Source organism: Cololabis saira, chromosome 6 (genome assembly GCF_033807715.1).
Source record: "Cololabis saira isolate AMF1-May2022 chromosome 6, fColSai1.1, whole genome shotgun sequence".
Lineage (NCBI taxonomy): Eukaryota > Metazoa > Chordata > Actinopteri > Beloniformes > Belonidae > Cololabis > Cololabis saira.
Window position 1 is genome coordinate 855,748 of NC_084592.1, and position 23,089 is coordinate 878,836.

At 42.4% G+C, this 23,089-nt stretch overlaps 1 protein-coding gene across 3 annotated transcripts; it reads right to left on the reverse strand.

Annotated features, from left to right (window-relative positions):
- Positions 1–2,520: 2,520 nt before the first annotated feature.
- On the reverse strand, positions 2,521–22,778 carry agpat3 (1-acylglycerol-3-phosphate O-acyltransferase 3). 3 transcript variants are annotated; one of them, XM_061723013.1, is made up of 11 exons: positions 22,588–22,778; positions 19,555–19,625; positions 9,937–9,994; positions 9,489–9,719; positions 9,061–9,230; positions 8,770–8,931; positions 7,289–7,442; positions 7,105–7,207; positions 6,472–6,547; positions 3,494–3,692; positions 2,521–3,326 (listed from the first exon to the last, which is right to left on the reverse strand). In XM_061723013.1, exons 4-11 carry the CDS (start codon positions 9,664–9,666, stop codon positions 3,235–3,237), a joined length of 1,134 nt encoding a protein of 377 aa, XP_061578997.1. In that variant the 5' UTR covers positions 9,667–9,719; positions 9,937–9,994; positions 19,555–19,625; positions 22,588–22,778; the 3' UTR covers positions 2,521–3,234. The 3 variants fall into 3 exon arrangements, with proteins under 3 accessions (XP_061578997.1, XP_061578995.1, XP_061578996.1); XM_061723011.1 differs by lacking the exon at positions 19,555–19,625; XM_061723012.1 differs by lacking the exons at positions 19,555–19,625; positions 22,588–22,778 and adding an exon at positions 16,859–17,265.
- Between the last annotated feature and the right edge of the window lie 311 nt (positions 22,779–23,089).

Sequence of the window (23,089 nt, forward strand, 5' to 3'; positions counted from 1 at the left end):
CAGTGACGGCTCATCCAAGAGTCAGAAAAGACCCAGAACAACATCCAGAGACCTGCAGGCCTCACCTGCCTCAATTAAGGTCAGTGTTCATGACTCCACCTTAAGAAAGGGACGGGGCAGAAATGGCTGCATGGCAGAGTTCCAAGACCAAAACCACTGCTGAGCAAAAACAACATAAAGGCTCATCTCAGTTTTGCCAAAAAACATCTTGATGATCCCCAAGACTTTTGGGGAAATACTCTGTGGACTGACGAGACAGAACATTTTGGAAGGTTTATGTCCCATTACATCTGGCGTAAAAGGAACATCCTAGCAACAGTAAAACATGGAGGTGGTAGTGTGATGGTCTGGGCTGTTCTGCTGCTTCAGGACCTGGAAGACTTGCTGTGATAAATGGAACCATGAATTCTGCTGTCTACCAAAACATCCTGAAGGAGAATGTCCGGCCATCTGTTCGTGACCTCAAACTGAAGCCACTTGGGTTCTGCAGGAGGACAATGATCCAAAACACACCAGCAAGTCACCTCTGAATGGCTTCAGAAAAACTAAATAAAGACTTTGGAGAGGCCTAGTCAAAGTCCCGACCTGAATCCCATTGAGATGCTGAGGCATCACCTTAAAAAGGAGGTTCATGCTAGAAAACCCTCCAATGTGGCTGAATTACAACAATTCTGCAAAGATGAGTGGGCCACAATTCCTCCACAGCTGGAAAAGACTCATTGCCAGTTGCCAGTTATGATTATGATTGCAGTTGTTGCTGCTAAGGGGCCAAGCAGTTATTAGGTTTAGGGGGAATCACTTTTTCACACAGGGCCATGTAGGTTTAGATTTGTCTTTCCTCTTAATAATAAAAACCTTCATTTAAAAACTGCATTTTGTGTATACTTGTGTTATCTTTGTCTAATATTTAACTTTTTTGATGATCTGAAACATTTAAGTGCGACCAACATGCAAAAAAATAAGAAATCATGAAGGGGGGAAAACACTTTTTCACACACCTGTAGGTTTGAACCTCAGCAGCTTTTTCCTACTATGAAACATTACTGTCCCACCAATGACAGGATGGTTGAATTGTATTTCCATCCAATGCAGCATGTTGAGTGACAACAAATCTCTGACAGAACAGGGTCCAACTGTGTGTTTAAACATTGAAAATACTTTTTCACACTGATTTAATTCTTAAATTCTATTCATGATAAAGCTTTATATCAAATTATGTGGCAAATAATTTCTAACAACCCGCTAACTGTCCTGGTGACAACCCCCCCTCCACCATAAAGATTAGGTTCTACATTTTCCGAAGGGGAAACACACACACACACACACACACACACACAAATTAAGGCTTGCATGAAATCTGTGAATTAAAAAAAAGAAAAAAAAACAAAAAGGCGAGATGGGGCCAAAAGAGCTTAATAAAAAAAAAAAAAGCACACATCTCCCTCCACATCTGTATTTCTTGTTACAACTTACAACTGTGTAAGCCGTTTTCTGTACCAAATGCCTTTAACAAAGTCAACACCTTTGTAGAGATTGTTTTTAAATAGTCAAAGTGGACTTTGTGTTCCTATTTCGGTAACTACAAATCTGTGCATGCTACTCCACCATGCATTTTTGTAAAGGGAGGAAGCAAATCAGCGTTCCCTCGTCTGAGCAAGCTTCATTCAAGACAAAAGGTTAAAAAGTCCCTATTGAGGTCAATGCCAATAGCAAGTTGGCTAAATGGATACAACTGGAGATCTTTACCTGAAATTCCACTCCACTCACATTAAAACTGAAGCAGCACATCAGTAATATCCAACTGATCTGGATTTCTATTGTCATGACTGGCATCAAGAGGTTGCTATGGAAGTGTAATGCAAATTGTACACAACTTAAGAGAATTTGTAGCCAAATGTTTAAAGAAAGTGAAAACGGGAAAAGGAGTCTGGAAAAGGACCTGAATTAGTTTTCTATAAGCAAGTAAACTTTAACAGAGTGTAAGCATCAATGATGAGGACAGTTTTCACAATTGGAGCCCTTACTTTAGTTTACTACACACCAGCCTTTGAAGGGGTCAGTACTCCAAAACCACAAGAGTCAAATCACAGGAATTTTAGTTTATTTTTCTATCCAATTTGAATATCTTTTCCTGGGGACTTGTTTGTGTTGAAATAATCACAAAAAGTGTAATCATCAATTGGAGTTAGCGGTAAAAGTGGGGATTTTGAGTTATTTCGATGAAATTACCTGATGATATAAAGCTAGGCTGGAAGTCAAGGCACCAATTTCCATTCCAAGTCTCTTGGTGAGGAAGGGACATGCATGCTGAAGTCGGGTCAACACCTCAGTTCCACCTACCCTCTGGTCAATCTGGAGGAAACTTTGCCGTCTATTGTTGAAGTCTAGTTGATTGCAGAGAGGTCGGCTTGGTGCCCATGTCAATAATGGTAACATTACTAATGCCAACTCATGGCTACCATGGGAGGGATGCTATTCTTATACAGTTGTAACCTATACAGTCAAAAAACTGAACCAAGGTTGTGTTTCAAAACCCTGCTATTTATTTAGGCTGTGCAAGCAAGCCAGCATGGATGCTAGCACTATGAATGCATGAATTTGATGCTTGCAAAGCATTTATGTTCCATTGCATGAGTTAAAATTTTTCAACACGAGGCAAACAGCACCCACAAAATCAACAGTGGAAGGAGGAGTTTTGCAACCATGTTAAAGATTATAGAGCTTTCCATATTAGTAAATGAACGTCACAACAGAATGTATCATATGAGCACAGGAAGTGAAAACAAGGCCTGAGGGGAAACGCACTAACTGTGGGTGAAGAAGTAAAGATTGGATTGTGTACCACACTCCCTGATTGGTTGATTGACAGAAAGTGGAGGTGGTGGAGCTCAGAACATCAGGTGAATGGGTGTTAATGTGATCTTAGACATGTGAGGTGCTTAACCTTATATTACCCAGATTTCAAAGGCCTTGAATCTGTGTTAAGTGGATGTTAAGAGTGTTAAGAAAGGTGCAAGGACTACAGTCTCTGCCCCTCCTCAACATCAGAGCTTGGACCTTCCATCGTCTTTGGGACTCTTGTGAGTGCTTGGAGTTTTGTTCTGTATTATTGACTATGTTCCCGGGTGAGTTTCCTCCCTGGCCTGGACCAGCTGGACCAGAACTAGGATGAGAATGGTAGTGTGGAGGTTAGAACCAAACAAACAGCCTAGGGGGGTGGGGGGGGTACACAGTTCAATTTTGTTTTTTGGCCTCCTGGTTGCCGTAACTGGAACCCGTCTTCTTCACCTCCGTCACACCGATGAGACGACGGATGGCTATGGAGGCTGTTGGGGGTGGGGGGTGGGGGAGAGAAACACTTTGGAATGAGAAAATACTTTAAACCAGTCTTGGACTTTAGGAAAGAAATGTATACTGTATTTTAGTTGAACTCCATTGTTTAATATATAAGAAGCTACATTAGATCTCATTGTTGGTAGCATGTTTAACCTACCGATGATAAGGAAGATGATGAACCCGATTATTAGGAGAGGGGAGCCGCTGACAACCACTCCACAAGCAAAGTTGATGAGAGGCGACAGAAGAAGGGTGGCCCAAAACAGGAAGTTGAGCAGCGTCCATGGGCGGCGCCGGGGGATAATTGTGGGTCCAGGGAACTTGCCTTCCTTGTTGTAAATGTCCTGTAAGGAATCCTAAAGGGATGAGGAAGAGGGCTGTTTTTCAATGATACCACTGGTTTATTTGATTTGAGACAGTGTGAAAAAACTTTTCATACATGATTAAAATATCAATGATCCCGTGCACATTAGGGATGAGGGGTTGATGCTTGAAGCATGTGTTCATTTAAAGGAGATACTATTGAGCATTTTAAATGTTTATGCATTTACAAAACCATTGCTTTAAATCACTAGTAAATATTTAACAATACTACTCAGTCATCTTAGTTTACTAAAAAAAACAAACAAAGTGTCAAGCATTGTATTAGTACTTTATTCAAATTTAAAGGGGACCTATTATGAAAAACGGGTTTTCTCTTGCTTTAACATATATAAAGTGGTCTCCCCTCAGCCTGCCAACTCAGAGAAGGAGGAAAGCAACCAGATTCTGCAGTGTCTGTACAGCCGCCCGGATGATCCGTCCAGTGTCATGTGGCTTCTACGAGCCGTTCAGATTTGCGCATTTTTGTTACGTCACCAAAATGCAAACCACGCCTCGGTCTCCTCCGCTGCTGAAACCACGCCCACAACTAACTCCGCCCACAACTAACTCCGCCCACAACTAACTCCGCCGGCCGGAGCTTCAGCCATTGTTTGGAAGCGGTGGCTGTTTCCACAGCGAGGGGTCAGTAGAAATGAGGTTTTGCATCGACACTTACCCTCATAAAAGGATCAGTACCAACACCCGGCAACTGCACACGAGTCAGCGGTAAGTGACGTTATTTTTTTATGTTATTTATATTTGTCTACAAGTATGATCTTTGCATGGGCTAAGTATTTAGCTTAGCTCTGGTGTTATTCCATGTTACGGAGCTCTATTAGTACCGTAATACATTTTTCTTCTGTTCATGGTTTCAGATCTTCCAAGCACCTGAAGCTGTTCAACGACACCTTCAGAAGACGCACGGTCCTTCCTTGAGCCAGCAATAGTGCACACATTTGTGAAAATTCAGTGTTGTGATTTATTTACAGTTAACATGATTCATTTGTCTTGTGTAACGATACACTAATCTCACGATACGATACACGATATTGAGGTCACGATAACGATACGATATTATAGCAGTATTTTTTTAACAACCTTGAATGAGGAACATATGACTGGAAAAAATGGTCTTTTATTTGAAAGACACAAAATACAAAACAATACTGTGCGTTTTAATGCTTTATAACTGTTTTAAAGAGAAAGCCAGGCCAACCATTTTCCACAAACTGAACTAAAAGTAAATTTCAGGTTTGCATTATGCATCTTCAGTTTCATACAAGTACAAATATTTAGCCACAAACTGAATAGTTTCTCTCATGTATTATTTGACTTTTTTCTTTTCCAGAAATATAACAACTAAAATTATATAAATAAATATAAGTAAATAAATACATACAATTTTACATCATAAAAAAGATTGATTCATGCTCACCTTATAAGTGTAAGAGGAGATTTATTTTTGTTAAGAAGGTTATTTTGGTAATTCAGGGTTCATTATTTTATAAATATATTCTTTATATTCTGATGTAAATCAGGGACTATAATGACACTAGTCAGTTTATCTGTAGTGATTAGTCTGTTTTAGATTGGGCGGAGTGATACGCCACAGTACGGCACTAGGTGCTGTGTTGATGTTCTAAAATCCTACACTGTTGAGGGACATTAAAGTACACTGGAACTCAGCAGAAGTTGTCCCCGTGTTTATCCTACTCAACACCCCAAAAAGGTTTAATTTAATAAGGTAAGGCTTAACTCTACACCAGCCTTACATCAGTAAAAGTTCGGAGCTCAAAACCCCCAAGAGACCAAAACGGTACTAGTTTCTTCTGAGCGGAGGAAGATTTTGGTCCGCAGGTCGAGGCGCGGTCGGATGCGCGTTACTAGTCAACACAATAGATTAATATTAATAACCCAATATCGCGATACAGTTTGTCACCTCCACGACACGCATTATGACGTTTTTGTATCGCGAAATTTCGTGGCACCATATATTGTTACACCCCTAATTGTAACATAAGAAATGAAATGATGAGGAATCGGAGTAAATAACTGTGGTGTAACTGTTTAGAATTCAATTAAATCTTCCTGTGTGAATTAGTGTGAAGACGAGGTGACCCGTTCCCTCTTCAGGGAACTAAAGGCTAATTTATGGTTCTGCGTTACACCAACGCAGAGCCTACGGCGTAGGGTACGCGTCGATTTAACGCAGAACCGTAATTCAGGCTTAAGATCCGTTTACACCGTGTAACTGAATGAGAGCGTCCGACTATCACGTCGAGCTGCGTGACATCGGACGCTCTCTGTCCACACTGAAACCGTTAAACTCTCTCTGTCCACACTGAAACCATTAAACTTGCGGCCAGTTAGGACAGTCCAATAGAAAATAAATAAAGCAATGGAATTTATTTTCTTGCTGACGCTAGCTCGCATGGGACACGCTTTAATAGTTTACGCAGCTGCTGCTCTTCAGCCAGAGCGAGGCTTTGTTCCCTCCCCTGCTACACATCATTCAAGCAGCCAATCAGCACAGAGCCTCATTATCATAGCCCCGCCCACTCAGAATCCCTCATAGATAATGAGGTTAGAAGCGGTAAAACTAGAGACATGGCTCAGAGGCTGAATTTCTGATTTATGTAGAAAAAACAAGCTTTAGATTGTTTTTAAGACATGCAGGGCCTGTTTAAAATATACATTAAATGCCATAATAGGTCTCCTTTAAATATAAAACTATATGACTGACTCGGGACTGATCATCAAGTGTGAGCTTACTTTCTCCTGGTAGAGCTTGTGCAGCCAGTGAGCACATTCCTCCTCATTATCTGGTATATCCTCTACAGGGAACCGCCTGCATGCAATGAAACAAATGATTAGGAATGAGTCAACACAAAGCATGGCTTCACCGTCATAAACCGTGTTAGACATATTGCTAAATACACCATATTTATTACCCCGATATTGTGTATCTTCTGTCCTTTTTACATGAACTGACACGACCGGGTGCTTGCAGTGCTAATAACTTGTCTCTGAGGGTAGACTTAATCGCAGGTCAGGTCCTGCAGGATGGTGGGACCTGGGTGGGATTTACTCATAAGACGATGAGGTCCGTGAGCTTTTCATTCTCAGAGCTAAGGATGGCATGAATTGGCTTTTTATGGGACCCTAATTTGCAACTGCCTGCTAAAACGACAGACCGTGCAGGGCTTTGCTAAAAATAAGCAGCACCCACTAAATTTAAAAAGAAAACATACAAGCTGTACTCGTCTATAAGCCGCTGTAATGCAATCAGGGGACCTTTCAATCTTTGAATGTTAAAAATATAAAACCAAATTACATTATTTTTGTTGAATCTCATTTCAGACGGCAATATTTTAAAAGTAAACGTAACGGATGAGCAACACTCACCTAACACTCATGTCAGCTCTGTATTTCTTGCCATTGACGATTCCCAGGAGAGTGGGAGTTTGGTTGTCTTTGAAGTTAAGAGTCACATCATACACAGCAGTTACTGTAATTGAGAGAAAAGTAAATTGAAAATAAAAGAAAACAAGCTTTGAAGATTATTTTTGTGTATAAGCCGGGACTCCACCTGTGCCTTTAAGACAGTGCAGTGTGGTGGTGAATCCTTTGGTCCGGGGTAACAAGTGATACTTGAGCTTTGGTAGACCTTTACTCTCCGCAACCTGCATACTGATTTGATGCTTCTGTTCTGTGAAGCGGGTGCCCTCACAGTACAGAAGAAACTGTGGACAAAACAAGTCATGTTAATATGGGCGGGGATCTATCACACCAGGTTAAGATATAGCAACACATTCCTGTAAAATTAGGGGCATGAACTTTTAATTGGCAGTCGGCACAGCCACTTGGGGTACTTCGCGCTTGGAACTGTATTGACTACTGATTATAGCTCCTGACCTGGAAATTAAGACTGAGCCAAGCATACTTAATTTATTTCCCAAATAAGATGATTTTTGATGTGCTATTAATTTCAATAAAAGGCCACTGTGGGTTGGCCTGGATCTGTGGATGAAACTTGGCTGAGCAACCAAACTGTGCTAATTGAGCATCAGCTAAACGCAGGTCATTTCGCCACTGAAATTACATCTGAAACAGGAGGTCCTGATGCAAATGTTGGCCAGAAACTCCACAGCTCCACACCGGATCCTTCCAAATCCCTTTCAGGATCATTTCCAACCTTCCATTTGTATCTAAAATTCTGGAAAAGCCAGTTATATGACCACATTTATAGAAATGATCTACCGTATTTTCGGGACAATACGTGTGGAAAGGCGCAGTCTCAGTTATGCGTGTGATTTCTGTATTTAACACACACACACAGACGGCGCACCGAACGAAAAGGCGCCGTCTACACACACAAATGGCCTGCCGCCTTCCAACAACACACACAAGCATGCGTATTTAAAAATAGAGCGGGAGCAAAACAGTTCTATTGTGCTTTATTTAAGTCTTTATTAAAAAAGTACTAACATTTTTTAAATCACCAATCGGGGAGAAAATCACCAATCCAGGAGAACTGCTCGGCGCTGCGACGGGCACGAGTTGGGCACGAGTCGGGCCCGCAGCTCTCTGGCCGCGCTGAGCAGTTTTCCTGGTCTCAGCGCAATCGGCCTGAGACCAGGAAAACTGCTCAGCCCGCCAGGCAGGCCCACCTCCCAGCCCGCCAGGCAGGCCCACCTCCCAGCCCGCCAGGCAGGCCCACCTCCCCATCCACCGGGCAGGCCCACCTCCCCGCCCACCGCCGGGCAGGCCCACCTCCCGCTCGGTGGCGGTTCCTCCGGAACGCACAGTGTTTCTCAAAGCGCTTTAGGAAAGAACTGTACTAGTTCTACTAGAACAACGTTGAACTCGACTTCATATATTATTATATTACAACCGGTGGAAGGATAAGGAAATCATGAAAGAAAAAAGAAAAAGAAAGTGGATGGGAAATACATAGATAGGGTTAGAGGTTCTCTAAATGTTTAAGATAATACCGTAACTTAAAAAGCTTCATAGCTTTGCTTTTTCACCATATGTTTGACAAAGAAAATTAAAACGGATGGTACATACCCACATACATTCAGGATAGTCTTTGAGGCTGTTCAGGCCGTTGAAGACAATATTTCGGTCTTCTTCCCACTTCCTTCTACAGAAAACAATTTCAAGAAAGTACCAGGTCCAGCCAATAAGAGGAACCTTCAGTAGTTCGTGTTTCGCCAGCACTTTTGAACTCTAAGAATGGAAGAAAGGTGCACAATTTATCAAAAATTAGGCTTATAGTTATGACCAAAGTTATTATGAATAACCTAGCCCAAGTTATAGGTATGACCATTTACGGTCACCGTTTAGTGCTTAACTGACCCCTAAGATGCCATATCTTTCACACATCGTCCAGCCACACAGGAAGTCAATTTCAAAGTTGTGATTTAGGATGACGATGACATGCTCTTTGCCAAACTTGTCCACCGTAGCCTGGTCAGTGTATAGGGTGCAGTCTGTGCCCGACCACCACTCCAGCAGCATCACCAGCTCTGCCCAGAGACAACAACAAGACTTCAACATTTCATCAGTGCAATGTCTTAAATTGAAATAAAAATTAACAGCACATTTGTTAATTTGGTTTGAAAATGACCTTTTCATGTTATTATTATTTTATAATCATTTTAGTAACAGTGCACAGTTGCTTAACACTGTACATGCCCAGGACATCTATATGGGCCATTTTCCTGTTTCCATAATATTAAATGTATGAAAATATGTTGCACATAACAGGAGTATCATTTACTCACGACTCCAAAGGGAGTAGGCAAGTCGGCAGTTGATTCTGCGGTAGAGTTGCCTGTTGATTGGCCAGAGGATGCAAGTGCACAACTGAATGAAGTTTATGATGAGGCCGCTAACCACAAACACAAAGCCCATCAGCAGCTGTAAGATGAACAGGCTCTTCAGGTAGGCCAGTAGAGCCATGGCTGAGGAGCCTGGAGGTCTGGATAGGCTCCTCTCTATACACTATGACCAACCTAAAAGCAGAAAGAAATGGCAGAGTTACAGCGACAACTAAATTACAATATCTAAAATGAGAAAGAGAGCATAAAAGAAAATTGGGTTGGGGCTAACAGATCTGGTTGGTGGAAAAAGATTACATTTCAACATTAGAGTGCTAAGAGAAAGATCTATTCAACAAAGCTGTACTGCAGCCTATTGTGCTTTAAAAGGTTAAACAAACATTTTTCTTACCACGGTAGAATCCTTTTATAGGCCACGTTTACAAGGTCCTTCAGCCAATATCACAGACCTGTGACAGATAGCACAGGAGAGGTTAATAATAGCATCTGTTTGCAGCTAGAATGAAGGTTTCTTTACTTTTTCATGTAAGTACATAGTATATATAATATAGTAATATGCAAATATGTTAAAAAGTAATTTGCTGATGGTACAGAAATGTTCCCTCTCGCTTATGATTAAAATTGATAATGACTTCAAGCAGTAAATCCCCATTGGGAAGTATAATCCAGAATCATGGCATACATTTCCATTGCTATGCTGATGATACACAGCTCTATTTGTCTATGATGCCGGATGAAACAGAACCGTTAGTTAAACTTCAGGCATGTCTTAGGGACATCAAGGACAAGATGTCTGGCTTCCAGTGCAACTGTGAGAAGCCTTGGTGTTGTTTTTCCATCTCTGTAATTTTGCAAAGATTAGGAGCAGAAGATTAGCAAGAGACCACGTCTCCCCAGTGTTAGCAAAATTCAGAATCCAACTCCAATATTTTATTACTTGCGCGATATTTGCAAGACCTGATAGTGCCGTATGTTCCTAACAGAGCTCTCCTTTCTCAGAGTGCAGGTTTACTCGTAGTTCCTAGAGTATCTAAATGTAGATTTGGAGGACGGCGTTCTGCTATCAGGCACCACTACTATGGAACCAACTTCCAATCTGGGTTAAGGAGGCTGACACCCATCACCAGTCCTTCTCTTCTCCTCTTCCATTTTTAATTATAAGTATCTTATAGCCATCATTGTTGTCCATCGTTCTTGTAGTTTTCTCTTTTGTGCATGTTTGCAGGCCAGAGCTTCAGGAGCTGCATGCTGACCTGCATTCCCCCCTTTTGATCATCCCACTGCTGCTTCCAGCTCTCTGTGTGGATGTCTGCCATATGCTTACTGATATCCTGGCCTGCGGTCCCGGCCTCTGACCACCTCAGTGTCTGCTGTCTACATCTGCTAATATAGTTATCTCTGCAGTGCACTAGCTAGCCATTGTGTCTGTCCGTCCGTCCGCGCACGCGCACACGCACGCACACACACACGACACACACGACACACGACACACACGACACACACGACACTTCCTCCAGCTCTTCCGAGGGGAGTCCGAGACGTGGCCAGGCCAGGTCTCCCCCCGGAGGGACATGCCTGGAACACCTCCCTAGGGAGGAGGGACATGCCTGGAACACCTCCCTAGGGAGGAGGGACATGCCTGGAACACCTCCCTAGGGAGGAGGGACATGCCTGGAACACCTCCCTAGGGAGGAGGGACATGCCTGGAACACCTCCCTAGGGAGGAGGGACATGCCTGGAACACCTCCCTAGGGAGGAGGGACATGCCTGGAAACACCTTCCTAGGAAGGAGGGACATGCCTGGAAACACCTTCCTAGGAAGGAGGGACATGCCTGAAAACACCTCCCTAGGGAGGCGTCCAGGAGGATCGGGTACAGATGCCCAAGTCACCTCAGCTGACTCCTCTCAATGTGAAGGAGCAGCGGCTCGACTCCGAGCTCCTCCCGGGTGACCAAACTCCTCACCCTATCTCTAAGGGAGCGTCCAGCCACCCTGCGGAGCAAACTAATCTCTAAGGGAGCGTCTAGCCACCCTGCGGAGGAAACTAATCTCGGCCGCTTGTATCCGCGATCTTGTCCTTTCGGTCACTACCCAAAGTTCATGACCATAGGTGAGGGTAGGTGCATAGATTGACCGGTAAATTGAGAGCTTCGCCTTTCGACTCAGATCTTTTTCACCACGACGGTCCGGTACATCGACCGCATAACTGCAGACGATGCACCGATCCGTCTGTCAATCTCCCGCTCCATCGTTCCCTCACTCGTGAACAAGACCCCAAGATACTTGAACTCCTCCACCTGAGGCAGCACTTCTCCACCCACCCGGAGAAAGCAGACCATGGGGGCCCTCCACAGCCGGGAGCTTGGTTGGGCCTGCCTGCAGGGGGCTGTCCTGGCCTGGATAGTTGGAGGTCCTGCTCCAGGGCTTTATAGCCGTGGTGTGGGCCCCTCTCTGTCTGGGTCGGGGGGTCTCTGCGGCGGCGTCCCCTGTAGTCGTGGGGTTGGACGACTCTCGGTGTGGATGGTTCCCATAGGATGACGTTTCTTACTTGGTCTATCAGTGCTCAGCCATACTCCATTTTTATCACAAGGGTGGAGGTTGCTTGGGGTGTATGCATCTATATAATATGCTCTGTGTATGTGTGTTGTATGAATGAGGGTACGTGGAGTGGGGGGGGATCAAGGGGGATTGTTTCTTTTTCACTTTTTAATGTAAAGCACTTTGTGTTGCACTTAACCTGCATGAAAAGTGCTATATAAATAAATAAAGTTAAAGGGGACCTATTATGAAAAACAGTTTTTTTCTTGCTTTAACATATATAAAGTGGTCTCCCCTCAGCCTGCCAACTCAGAGAAGGAGGAAAGCAACCAGATTCTACAGTGTCTGTACAGCCGCCCGGATGATCCGTCCAGTGTCATGTGACTTCTACAAGCCGTTCAGATTCGGCGCATTTTCGTTACGTAACCAAAATGCAAACCGCACCCACAACTATAAAACTGTGTAACTGCATGCGAGCGTCCGACTATCGTAGCACTGCGTGACATCGGACGCTCTCTGTCCATCTCCCTCCAGCAGCTGCCACTTTATTGAGGTTTTTGTAGTGAAATGAGGAGGAATCATAGAGATTAGGGCTGCACGATTCTGGACAAAATGAGAATCACGATTTTTTTGCTTAGAATTGAGATCACGATTCTCTCACGATTTTTTTCCAATATAAAATTTATTGCACTTATTACTTTAACTTTGCAACAGCTGAACAAAAATATAATAACAATAAACATCTCTTGTCTTCTTTACACAAACCTTTGAATAATTTAAACAATAATAACAATTTTGAACAATATTTGTTCCTCCCTGAGTTGAACACCCTTTCAGAAAGGGGACTTGTAACAGATCCTGTAGTTCTGAGGCAACAAATTATTCCTCAGGCTGGGATGAACCCCCCATTGCCTTTTGCTGCTATTAAGAAGCTGCCGATACAAAAGGTAAACGTTACAAAAAATATGATGGTGCCTGATAAAAGACTGGCATCAACTTTGTAACAGCTGACATTGAACATAAAAACAATAAACATCTCTCTTGTCTTTAAATAATTTAAACAATAATAACAATTTAACAATATTTGTTCCTCCCTGAGTTGAACACCCTTTCAGAAAGGTGACTTGTAACAGATCCTGTAGTTCTGAGGCAACAAATTATTCCTCTGGCTGCTTTTTGCTGTAATAGCTGACATTGAACATAAAAACAATAAACATCTCTCTTGTCTTTAAATAATTTTAACAATAACAATTTTAACAATATTTATGTGCAATATGTGTCAGGTGATGAGAAAGGTAGATGTTTCTCCAAATGTAATCCACAATCATTAACAAAATATAACAAACATGACAACATGATAGTTGACCATGACAGGACTACAACAACCTAGAACATAGGCCTAGTCCTTTTTTTATGCAGCCATCTTTAAAAAAAAAAAAAAAAAAAAATAATTTTTTTTTAATTTTTTTTAAAATCGTCGTCATTTGGAAATGAGATCGCGTTCAAGCATGAATCGAGATCGCGATTTTTTAACGATTAATCGTGCAGCCCTAATAGAGATAACTTCTTATTTCAATTAATGCCACTTTTCCACTAGTCTCGCCTCAGCCCGGCTCGGCTCGGCGCGGCTCCACCCGTGTGTTTTTGCACAGCCAGATGAGAAGTGGGGGGGTGGGGTGAATCTGCTGTGACGTACTCGATTGCGCAACACCTTTGTTTGTGTCGGCGCTGATGAGAAATCAGCTGGAGCCGCGAGCGGCTGAGAGTAAAACAGCCCGTCTACATCCCTTTTTTAATTTTCTCGACAGCCACCAGGTTTATGAACATCTGCACCTCAGAGTTGGATCACCAAACAGACGTTTGTGCTGTATAATAAAATCGCCACGAGCCGCCTCGCGTTGACTCCCGCTTCCTGATTCAAACGTTTGACGGCCCCGCCCCCCGACCAATCAGGGGCCTGTAGTTTGATGACGGCCCCACCCCCCGACCAATCGGTGGCAAGGAGGGTGGTGACCTCAGAAATAGTCCCGGCTCAGCCCTGATAGAACCTCGCCAGAATGGTTACAGAAAAATGTATCGGCTTGGAGCGGCTCTACCCGTCTCAGCCCTAGTGCAAAAGGGCAAAACGGGGCCGTGGCGGGTAGAACCGAGGTGAAGCGAGACTAGTGCAAAAGGGCCATAACTGGATCAGCCGTTCCTCATCCGTCACAGTTTCCTACAGCGCTTTCTACCGGCTTTCAACGCGGGTGACAGGAAGAAAATAGAAGCAGGGCGTCCGACCAATGTTTAGCTAAAAACGCCACGCCGCTGTGGCCAGGTAGGACAGTCCAATAGAAAATAAAGCAATGGAATTGATTTTGTCGCTGACGCTCGCATCCCATGCATGACACGGTGTAAAGGCTGATTTATGGTTCCACGTTACACCAACGCAGAGCCTATGCCATAGGGTCTGCGTCGATTTAACGCAGAACCATAACTGAGTCTTAACTCCGCCGGCCGGAGCTTCCGCCATTTTTTCGTAGCGGTATATCGCATCATTCAGGCAGCCAATCAGCACAGTGCCTCATTATCATAGCCCCGCCCACTCAGATTCCAGCATAGAGAAGGTTAGAAAAGGTAAAGACATGGCCCAGAGGCTGAATTTGTCATTTATATAGAAAAAACTAAAGCTTGTTTTTAAAGGCATTCAAGGCCTGTTTAAAATAGACATTAAATGCCATAATAGGTCTCCTTTAAAGAAAAAGTCTGACTTACTGCCGGCAATGCGAACCAAACTCCTGCTCCGATCATACAGAGACTGGACAGCCCTTAAAAGAGGGCCCCGGACTCCATACTCACTGAGCCCCCACAGAATGGCACGAGGGACACGGTCAAATGCCTTCTCCAGATCCACAAAACACATGTAGACTGGTTGTTCCTCCTGAATCCGAGGTTCAACTATCGGCCGTATTTTCCTCTCCAGTACCCTGGCGTAGACTTTCCCAGGGAGGCTGAGAAGTGTGATCCCCCTATAGTAGGAGCACACTCTCCGGTCCCCCTTTTTAAACAGAGGGACCACCACCCCGGTTTGCCACTCCAGCGGTACTGTCCCCTTCCTCCATGCAATGTCGCAGAGGCGTGTCAATATAAATATCACACACACACACACACACACACACACACACTTAACTCACGATTAATCACACATTGATTCACACATTTTTTGCTGTTCTAAATTACCTTAAAAAGGTATTTTTTTAATGTTTTTAATACTGTTAAAGGTATTGTGACATGAAAAACACATTTTTCTTGATTTTTTGTGTTTTGTTGGGTGTCTTGACATCAATTACACCCAGAAAACAACAAACTTTTAACATTCAGTGTATTGTGTGCTTTCTGGGATTTTCCGCATAACTATGCAAAAAACGCGCATGTGGTTTGGTGGCGGAACGTGACGTCACGCCCCGCTAAATCACCGCCCCCTCCACCCAGCTCCCTGCCTCCTCTCCTCTCCAGCGCACCATAAAGGCTGATTTATGGTTCCGCGTTACACCGACGCAGAGCCTACGGCGTAGGGTTACGCGGCGACGCGCGGCGTACGCTGAACCCTACGGCGTAGGCTCTGCGTCGATTTAACGCGGAACCATAAATCAGGCTTAACACGGAGCTGTTTGGAGCCTCTTTTGTTCTCATCACCGGAGTAAAGACTAACTTAAGATGCCTTGTTTTTTTAAGCGGCTCAATCTAAAACAATGAACCATATGCATCACAAACATTGTACAAGAAGTACATTATGTACAGTAAAAGCAGGGAGTGTAACTCAACTCACAAAGTGCAGTTGGGCTATAATTTGCCAATACTTGAGATTCTTTGGAACAGATCTCTCTTTGCTCATCTAATGTATTCAGGTGAGGAACCTCCTTCCCTCACATTGGCCACGGTTACATGATGTTTTTGAATTCGGAATTAGTTATTACGAATTAAATAATTCAGAATTAAACTATTTTCCTTCGAGTTTACATGGAAATAGTAATTCCGTATTGATGTTTACATGGAAAACACGTTTGATCAGCTTTCTCCAATTCCTCTACAGGTCTGGGGGTTGGGAAGGTTCTGATTTGTTAGGGGGACGGACCGGAAGTTAAACTACCGGAAGAAAAACTAACTTAGCCGCTTAGTAACTTTGAAAATCTGTTCTTTTAATTATTTCCAGGTCCTCCAAGCTATGTATTAAAATGGTCTCTGCTTTTGACCAGCGTTTACTGCGTGCTGCCATCTTGAAACTTTGTTTGGAAAACATGATACATGATCTGGAATTATTCTATTCTGATTTAAAATCAGAATAAACCAGCCACTTACTTCGGAATTAAGTTTAATTTGGAACGGCCATTTTCATTCGGAATTAGGTGTTTACATGGTATTTTTTACTCATTTTAAAATCGTATTAATTTTAATTCTGAATTAAAGAGCAATTATACTTCCCGTGTAAAAGCACTGACTTTTTCCTGATGGGGGGGGGGGGGGCTTCTTAAGGTTGAACAACTCATGCTGAATAAAGCCTCCACTACAACACTAACTACTATGAGTTTCAATCAAAGACAGTTTGTTAAAAAGGGACAGCTACTGTGCTCAAATGCTTAATGAGACATTAAGACACTTTAAATCATAGAACAAATTTAGGCATTCAAAAGATTGCATTTTGTAACATTATTACTGACATTATCAATAAGTGAATAAATCACACAGGGCTTTGCTGCAGCCACAATCATAACAATCGTTCACGTATTTAACTCACCAGTAGACATAGTAAGCCATGGCCATGAACACCATGGCCCCGCAAATCCCAGTGAAGATCATGACAGCACTCTGGTTAAGCATTTTGGCCCCGAGTGTCACACCAACTCACAACCAGAATAAAATACAAAGTAACCAGATTCAAAGTCACAGACTGGTCTGTTTCATTGCCATGATAATCCCACAGAAGGAAACAAGGAGATGATGATGATGATAGCAAAATACAACCAAGTCCTAAAATCAGTTGGAGGAGCCGTCTGAAGAGCGCAAGAGTTTTCAGTTGGCCAAAGTATTGCCCATCAAACAAATAAATGAATTAAAAAAAAAAAATACTTTGAGAAAGTATGTTCCAATAGAAGGACAGACAGAAATGTGGCTCCTTCCTGGCAGAACGGACAAACACTTTACCTTAACCAGGGTCCTGCGCGGATTCCAATCCTCTAATCCAGTGGATCAGACTAATGCTGATTAGCAGACTATGTGCACCCTGGATGTGTCACATTTCATCAATATTAAACAAGCCTGGGCTCCAATTACAATCTGCTATGCTTAAGAAACAAATCACAAAATAGATGTCCTTGACTGACCTTACCATTAACTCACCTATTAGTAATACTTCAAACATTTTAATAGAATAGCCAGCTGTGATTCCAGACTGGTAATGTGAAATTAAGGATACAGTTCCCTGAACCACAAAAGTCAAGATATTTGTCCAGTGTCCATATTTGTTTGCTTTCTCTTTTCTTGACAGTGCCTTGGTAACACCAAACCTATAATAGCAAACCTACATTATTGAGCCTTACGAACACGGTGAAGAGAGCTTGACCACAGAAGCTTACGGGTTGTTGATTGTTTACATCATTCTAACAAGCTACCGCAGCATTATGGAAGCAATTCTGTACCATAAGTCGAATTAAAATGTATTGGTGGAAATGCTTTTTCATTTTTAGAATGTTACATTTTTTGATTCATAAATAAAAGTAATTAATAAATCATCCAAGCTGTATTTTCCGTTTGACTGGAGAAAAAAGCGCTGGCCGCCCGGTGACGGTAATGTGCATTTTTTGCAGTTCACAAACAGCCAGCAGAAGAATAAAAAGAAGAAGAAACACGTTAACCATGGACCATTTGGACGTTGGGGCCTTGCTCGGGGACCCAACGTGGTATATATTTGGTTGCCATTATAGGGGGTTGAACCTGCTGTGACTACCACCAGACTACTACCACCAGACTACTACCACCAGACTACCGCCACCAGAATACTACCGCCACCAGAATACTACCGCCACCAGACCACCACCACCAGACCACCACCAGACTACCACCAGACTACCACCAGACTACCACTCCCTGTTGTGTGGAAACAGAAAAACTGCATGGTTGAACGGATTTCACCTCACATAAGAATTCTGGGAATCTAAACTGGAAAAAGCAAAGAACTTTTTTCTGCAGGCGCATCACAGAACTTGCTGCCCACCACTTCACACAGCTGCAAATAGCAAAAATATGTGAAAGATACTTGTCCTAATTTGAATAGAGAAAACATTGGACTTTATGAAGACTATTCATGTAATTTCTTCATTTCAAGTTTCATTTAGTGTGAATATTTTAATGTTAAAATTCAATGTGTCATTTTTCTTTGAATTCCCTTTTTAAAATATTTTAATATCCTCTGAACCTTGTAAAAGCTAAACATAATCAGTTACTTAACACATCTAGTTTAAGCAAAAATGAAACATGAAAGCAAGAAAAATAAGTTGAAGTAGTTTTATTTGCTAAAAGATCAACAACAAAAAAAATGTACATATTTGATGGCTGTAACCCATCGAAAACTCTGGAAAGAGTAAACGGCTTATTTTTTTGACTGGGTGTAAGGCATAACAACACTAGGACACATGTTGATCAAAGCACTGCAAACAGTCAATCTTTTCAAGGAAAGTGATATTTTCATCTACACATGGGAGTTTCACTGAGATCAAAACAATTTCATGTAAAATCCTGCACTTGTTGCGTATGCAGCCTATAACCCTTTCTACGTGAATTCTCAGGTGTGCCACCTCACGTATTCGCTCAACATCCTGGGCATCAAGCTGACAACGGCCCTCGGTAAACGCAGGGATCTTTACTCCTGCGCTTAGAAAGTCCACACTGTCCTTGATGTCAAAACCTCAATCTGCCAAAACCACATCACCTCACACAAGTTTCTGTACATTCTCTGTAAAGTGTTATCACTTGCACATCAGATATTTGTGGGTGTGGTTATGCTTGGAGTGTGAATACGTCTGGGCTCGGGCTGAGATTTGATGGTGTCTCAATAAAAAACAAGCAATCCAAATAATTGCCACATAATTTCCAAAAAGTCTCTATACACTGATGGGGCATAGATCCTTGTAACTATTCTGTCTGGCCAGTGAGTGCAGAGAGTTGCGTGTATAATGTGGTTACTGTGTCACTGAAGACTGAGGATGCCGTTTTCCTAATTATGTTAAATAGATGAGGCAGGTGTATAACAGGCAAATTAAGTGTCAGAGGCATGAATATCAAAAGAATCATTTGGAAATTAGCCAGTTTCTTTGCTTGAGGAAGAAAGGGCAAGACATGTAAACAAACTAATTCATTACTGCATTAATGGTAAGCCAGTGCCATATTTCACTGTCGTATCATTTTGCAGGAAATGTTCATTCAGCTCTCTCTTACCTAGTTCAGATCTTAGATCTCCATCATATGCTGAAGGAGTCCGAGCAGAGGCCTTCGCAACCAGCTATGGCCTGTGTTAGAATAATAATAATATATAATAACCACTAACAATTTCACTCATTCAAATGAATCAGAATTTATTTACACAAGTATATTATTATTTATTATACAAGTATTAAAGATGGTGAACCAACACTTGGAATAAAGTTCTGATATCTAAATTACGTATAAATAAACAACTAACTAAACATGAAACAGAAATGGCTGTTCTAAAAACATGCGTTTGTGTGAACGTTCTGGTGTGTGTGTGTGTGTGTGTGTGTGTGTGTGTGTGTGTGTGTGTGTGACAAGATGGCTGTGAATCCATGCGGTGTAAACAGACGAAGTCACGTGGTGACGGAGTCTTGCGTGATTCAAACTGACGGAGGAGATTGTGTCACACCCAGTGAGGAAGGAAATCAGAGGCCTTATGGCCAAAATAAGAGAGGGGGGTTAGTAGGAGAGGATGAGAGAACAGAGTAATACCCCAAAAACTGGTATAAACTTCTCATTACTGTACAATTAAGTCATTCTGACCAGACATCCACCACGCTCACCTCCTACTAACTCATAATCAGATCCCGGTTCAAACTGAGCCCATCGTCATTGGAACTAAACCATCCTGACCTAAAGCTGACAGCTCCTCAGTCCCCCCCCTCTCCTCAGTCCCCCCCCCCCACCCCTCTCCTCAGGTTAGGAATCTGGGTGTCAACTTCCATAGCACACAATCATTCCATTCCCATATCTACAACCTCACCCGGTCTGCTCACTTCCACTGTTGAACATAAACCGGCCCCTACCCCTCCCTCACCGTCCACACCGCCTCCATCTTTGTCCACTCGCTCGTCACTTCCCACATAGATTACTGCCACTCTCTCCTCAATTATTATCCAACATGTCATTCTTCAAGTAAAAGCTTATCAGCATAAAAATGTTTCAAAGGGCAAAGGTGCTGTGAGATAAAGAGCATGAATCGATTGTTATATGACTACACTCTGTACAAACACAATCCAAGGCAGACTTTCTGGTCGATACTTTAATTTCACCACTACCTTAAGACATACGGGACTGTCTCAGAAAATTTGAATATTGTGATAAAGTTCTTTATTTTCTGTAATGCAATTAAAAAAAAAATGTCATACATTCTGGATTCATTACAAATCAACTGAAATATTGCAAGCCTTTTATTATTTTAATATTGCTGATTAGGGTTTAGAGTTTAAGATTAAGATTCCCAGAATATTCTGATTTTTTGAGATAGGATATTTGAGTTTTCTTAAACTGTAAGCCATGATCAGCAATATTAAATAATAATAAAAGGCTTGCAATATTTCAGTAGATTTGTAAGGAATCCAGAATGTATGACATTTTTGTTTTTGTAATTGCATTACAGAAAATCACAATATTCTAATTTTCTGAGACAGTCCTGTAAATTTCAGTTTTTCCAAATTCTCATTGCACCTTATCAATGTGTAATTGCCATTCGAGTTCCCTATAGTCACTAGAATGTAATAATAATTATAAAAGTAAAATACACGCACATACATACATACATACATACACTTGCCTGGTGGCACCGTTCCTCTTGCTGATTAATACCAAGGTTAATGTAGATCTACATAAACTCCAGTAACCTAATGTCTAATGTGTGGTTAAACATTGGTACAAAGGTGAGATTGGAGGCGGCTGGGCTTGTGACGTGAAGCAGGACAGAGAGGGTTTGCAGTATTCTTAAATGAACCCAGAGACTATGCCATCAGCTCTGCCATAATTAAGTGGATGCTTATATGGCATTTTCACATCACGTTTAGACCTTCAGTGATTCTGAATCAAATCATTTTAGGGGTCCATTAGCTCAAATGCCTTACTGCAAAGTCGGTAAAAACTAAACTTTTGAGCCAGTCAGTGGTTAGACCTTATGTCTAACCCGTCTTATCTTTGACATACGTTCATAAACAACTGCAGGGGTGTCGGACTCCAGTCCTCGAGGGCTGGTGTCATGCATGTTTTAAATGTGTCCCTTTTTTAGCACACCGTGATACAAGGAGCTATCCAGACACCGATGACAAGCTGGTGACGATGATTAATTAGAATCAGGTGTGTTAAAGCAGTGAAACATCTAAAACATGCAGGACACTGGCCCTCCATGGATTCAGTTTGACACCTGTGGCCTAAAACATTGAATTTAAGTGTACCCAGAAAAGTGGCCGGTGAGTGTTGATGGCATATCTAAAGCCGGAAGAGTCACCTATATGCTTGATTGTTCTAAACACCAATCATTTCTCATGTACATAATTGGTCCACCTGTCCAACTGCTGAAATTAGAAAGAGTAACTACGTGAAACCATGTGACAGCAGCCGAACCCGGAGCTCAGATCACTCAGCTGTAACGCGGCACTAACGCGGCACTAACTCAACTGTAATTCAGCACTAACTTAACTGTAACTCAGCACTAACTCGGCACTCACTCAACAGTAACTCAGCTGTAACTCAACAGTAACTCAACAGTAACTCAACAGTAACCGAGTAGTAGCTCAACACTCACTCAGCACTAACTCAACTATAATTCAGCACTAACTCAGTAGTAACTCAACTGTAATTCTGCAGTAACTCAACAGTAACTCAACAGTAACTGAGTAGTAACTCAACAGAGCACCAGGAAGGGCAGAGAGCCGCTAAAGCCTGATTTATGGTTCTGCGTTAAATCGACGGCGTAAGTTACGCGGCGACGCGTATCTTACGCCGTAGGCTCTGCGTCGGTGTGACGCGGAACCATACATCAGCCTTAACGGTAGATGTTAGCTTTCGAAGTTCGCAAAGACACTGATGAAGAATAACTGCGATAGGGAAAGGGCTGGGTTTGTTTAAGTCGTCAGATTCTATTAAATAGCGCGTTCCCCATAACCAGCAGCCTATCAAATAACCAAACTACAGACATCCATGGCTAGTTAGCCTGTCACATTAGCACATGTCGGTGCTGCAGCTCGCTCTTACCAGGGTGGTTAACACCAGGATCATTCACTGGGTCGGGATGTTCTGCCTTTACACTGGCGAAGCCTCAAATTAATCTCTTACAGAATGCTGCCTTCCCTTGCCCGTTTACTGAAATGCAACATTAACCCTCGGTCCAAGTTCCAGCTCTATTGTTGGAGCCGCTTCCTCTCCATGTGAAGGTGCTGCTTTACATCCGGTCCGGCCCATCACTACTATCAATGTATTTATACAACCAGTACTCGAGTTGTAAAATAAAATCAGGGGGGTGGTGGATTTTATCATATGGGGACGGATAATCTGTGCTGATTACAAATAAAATAATATATTACAAATAATAGCAGTGACCAAAACACCTGCAGAAATACTGCAGGAATGACATAGCAGCAGTTAAATGCAGCCTTCTGTAAGCTTTAAATATCCACTGGGCTTACATCAAATACATCAAAACACAACAATAAAAAACTGTTTTCTGAACTTATCAATATGACTCTGTCCTTCAAAG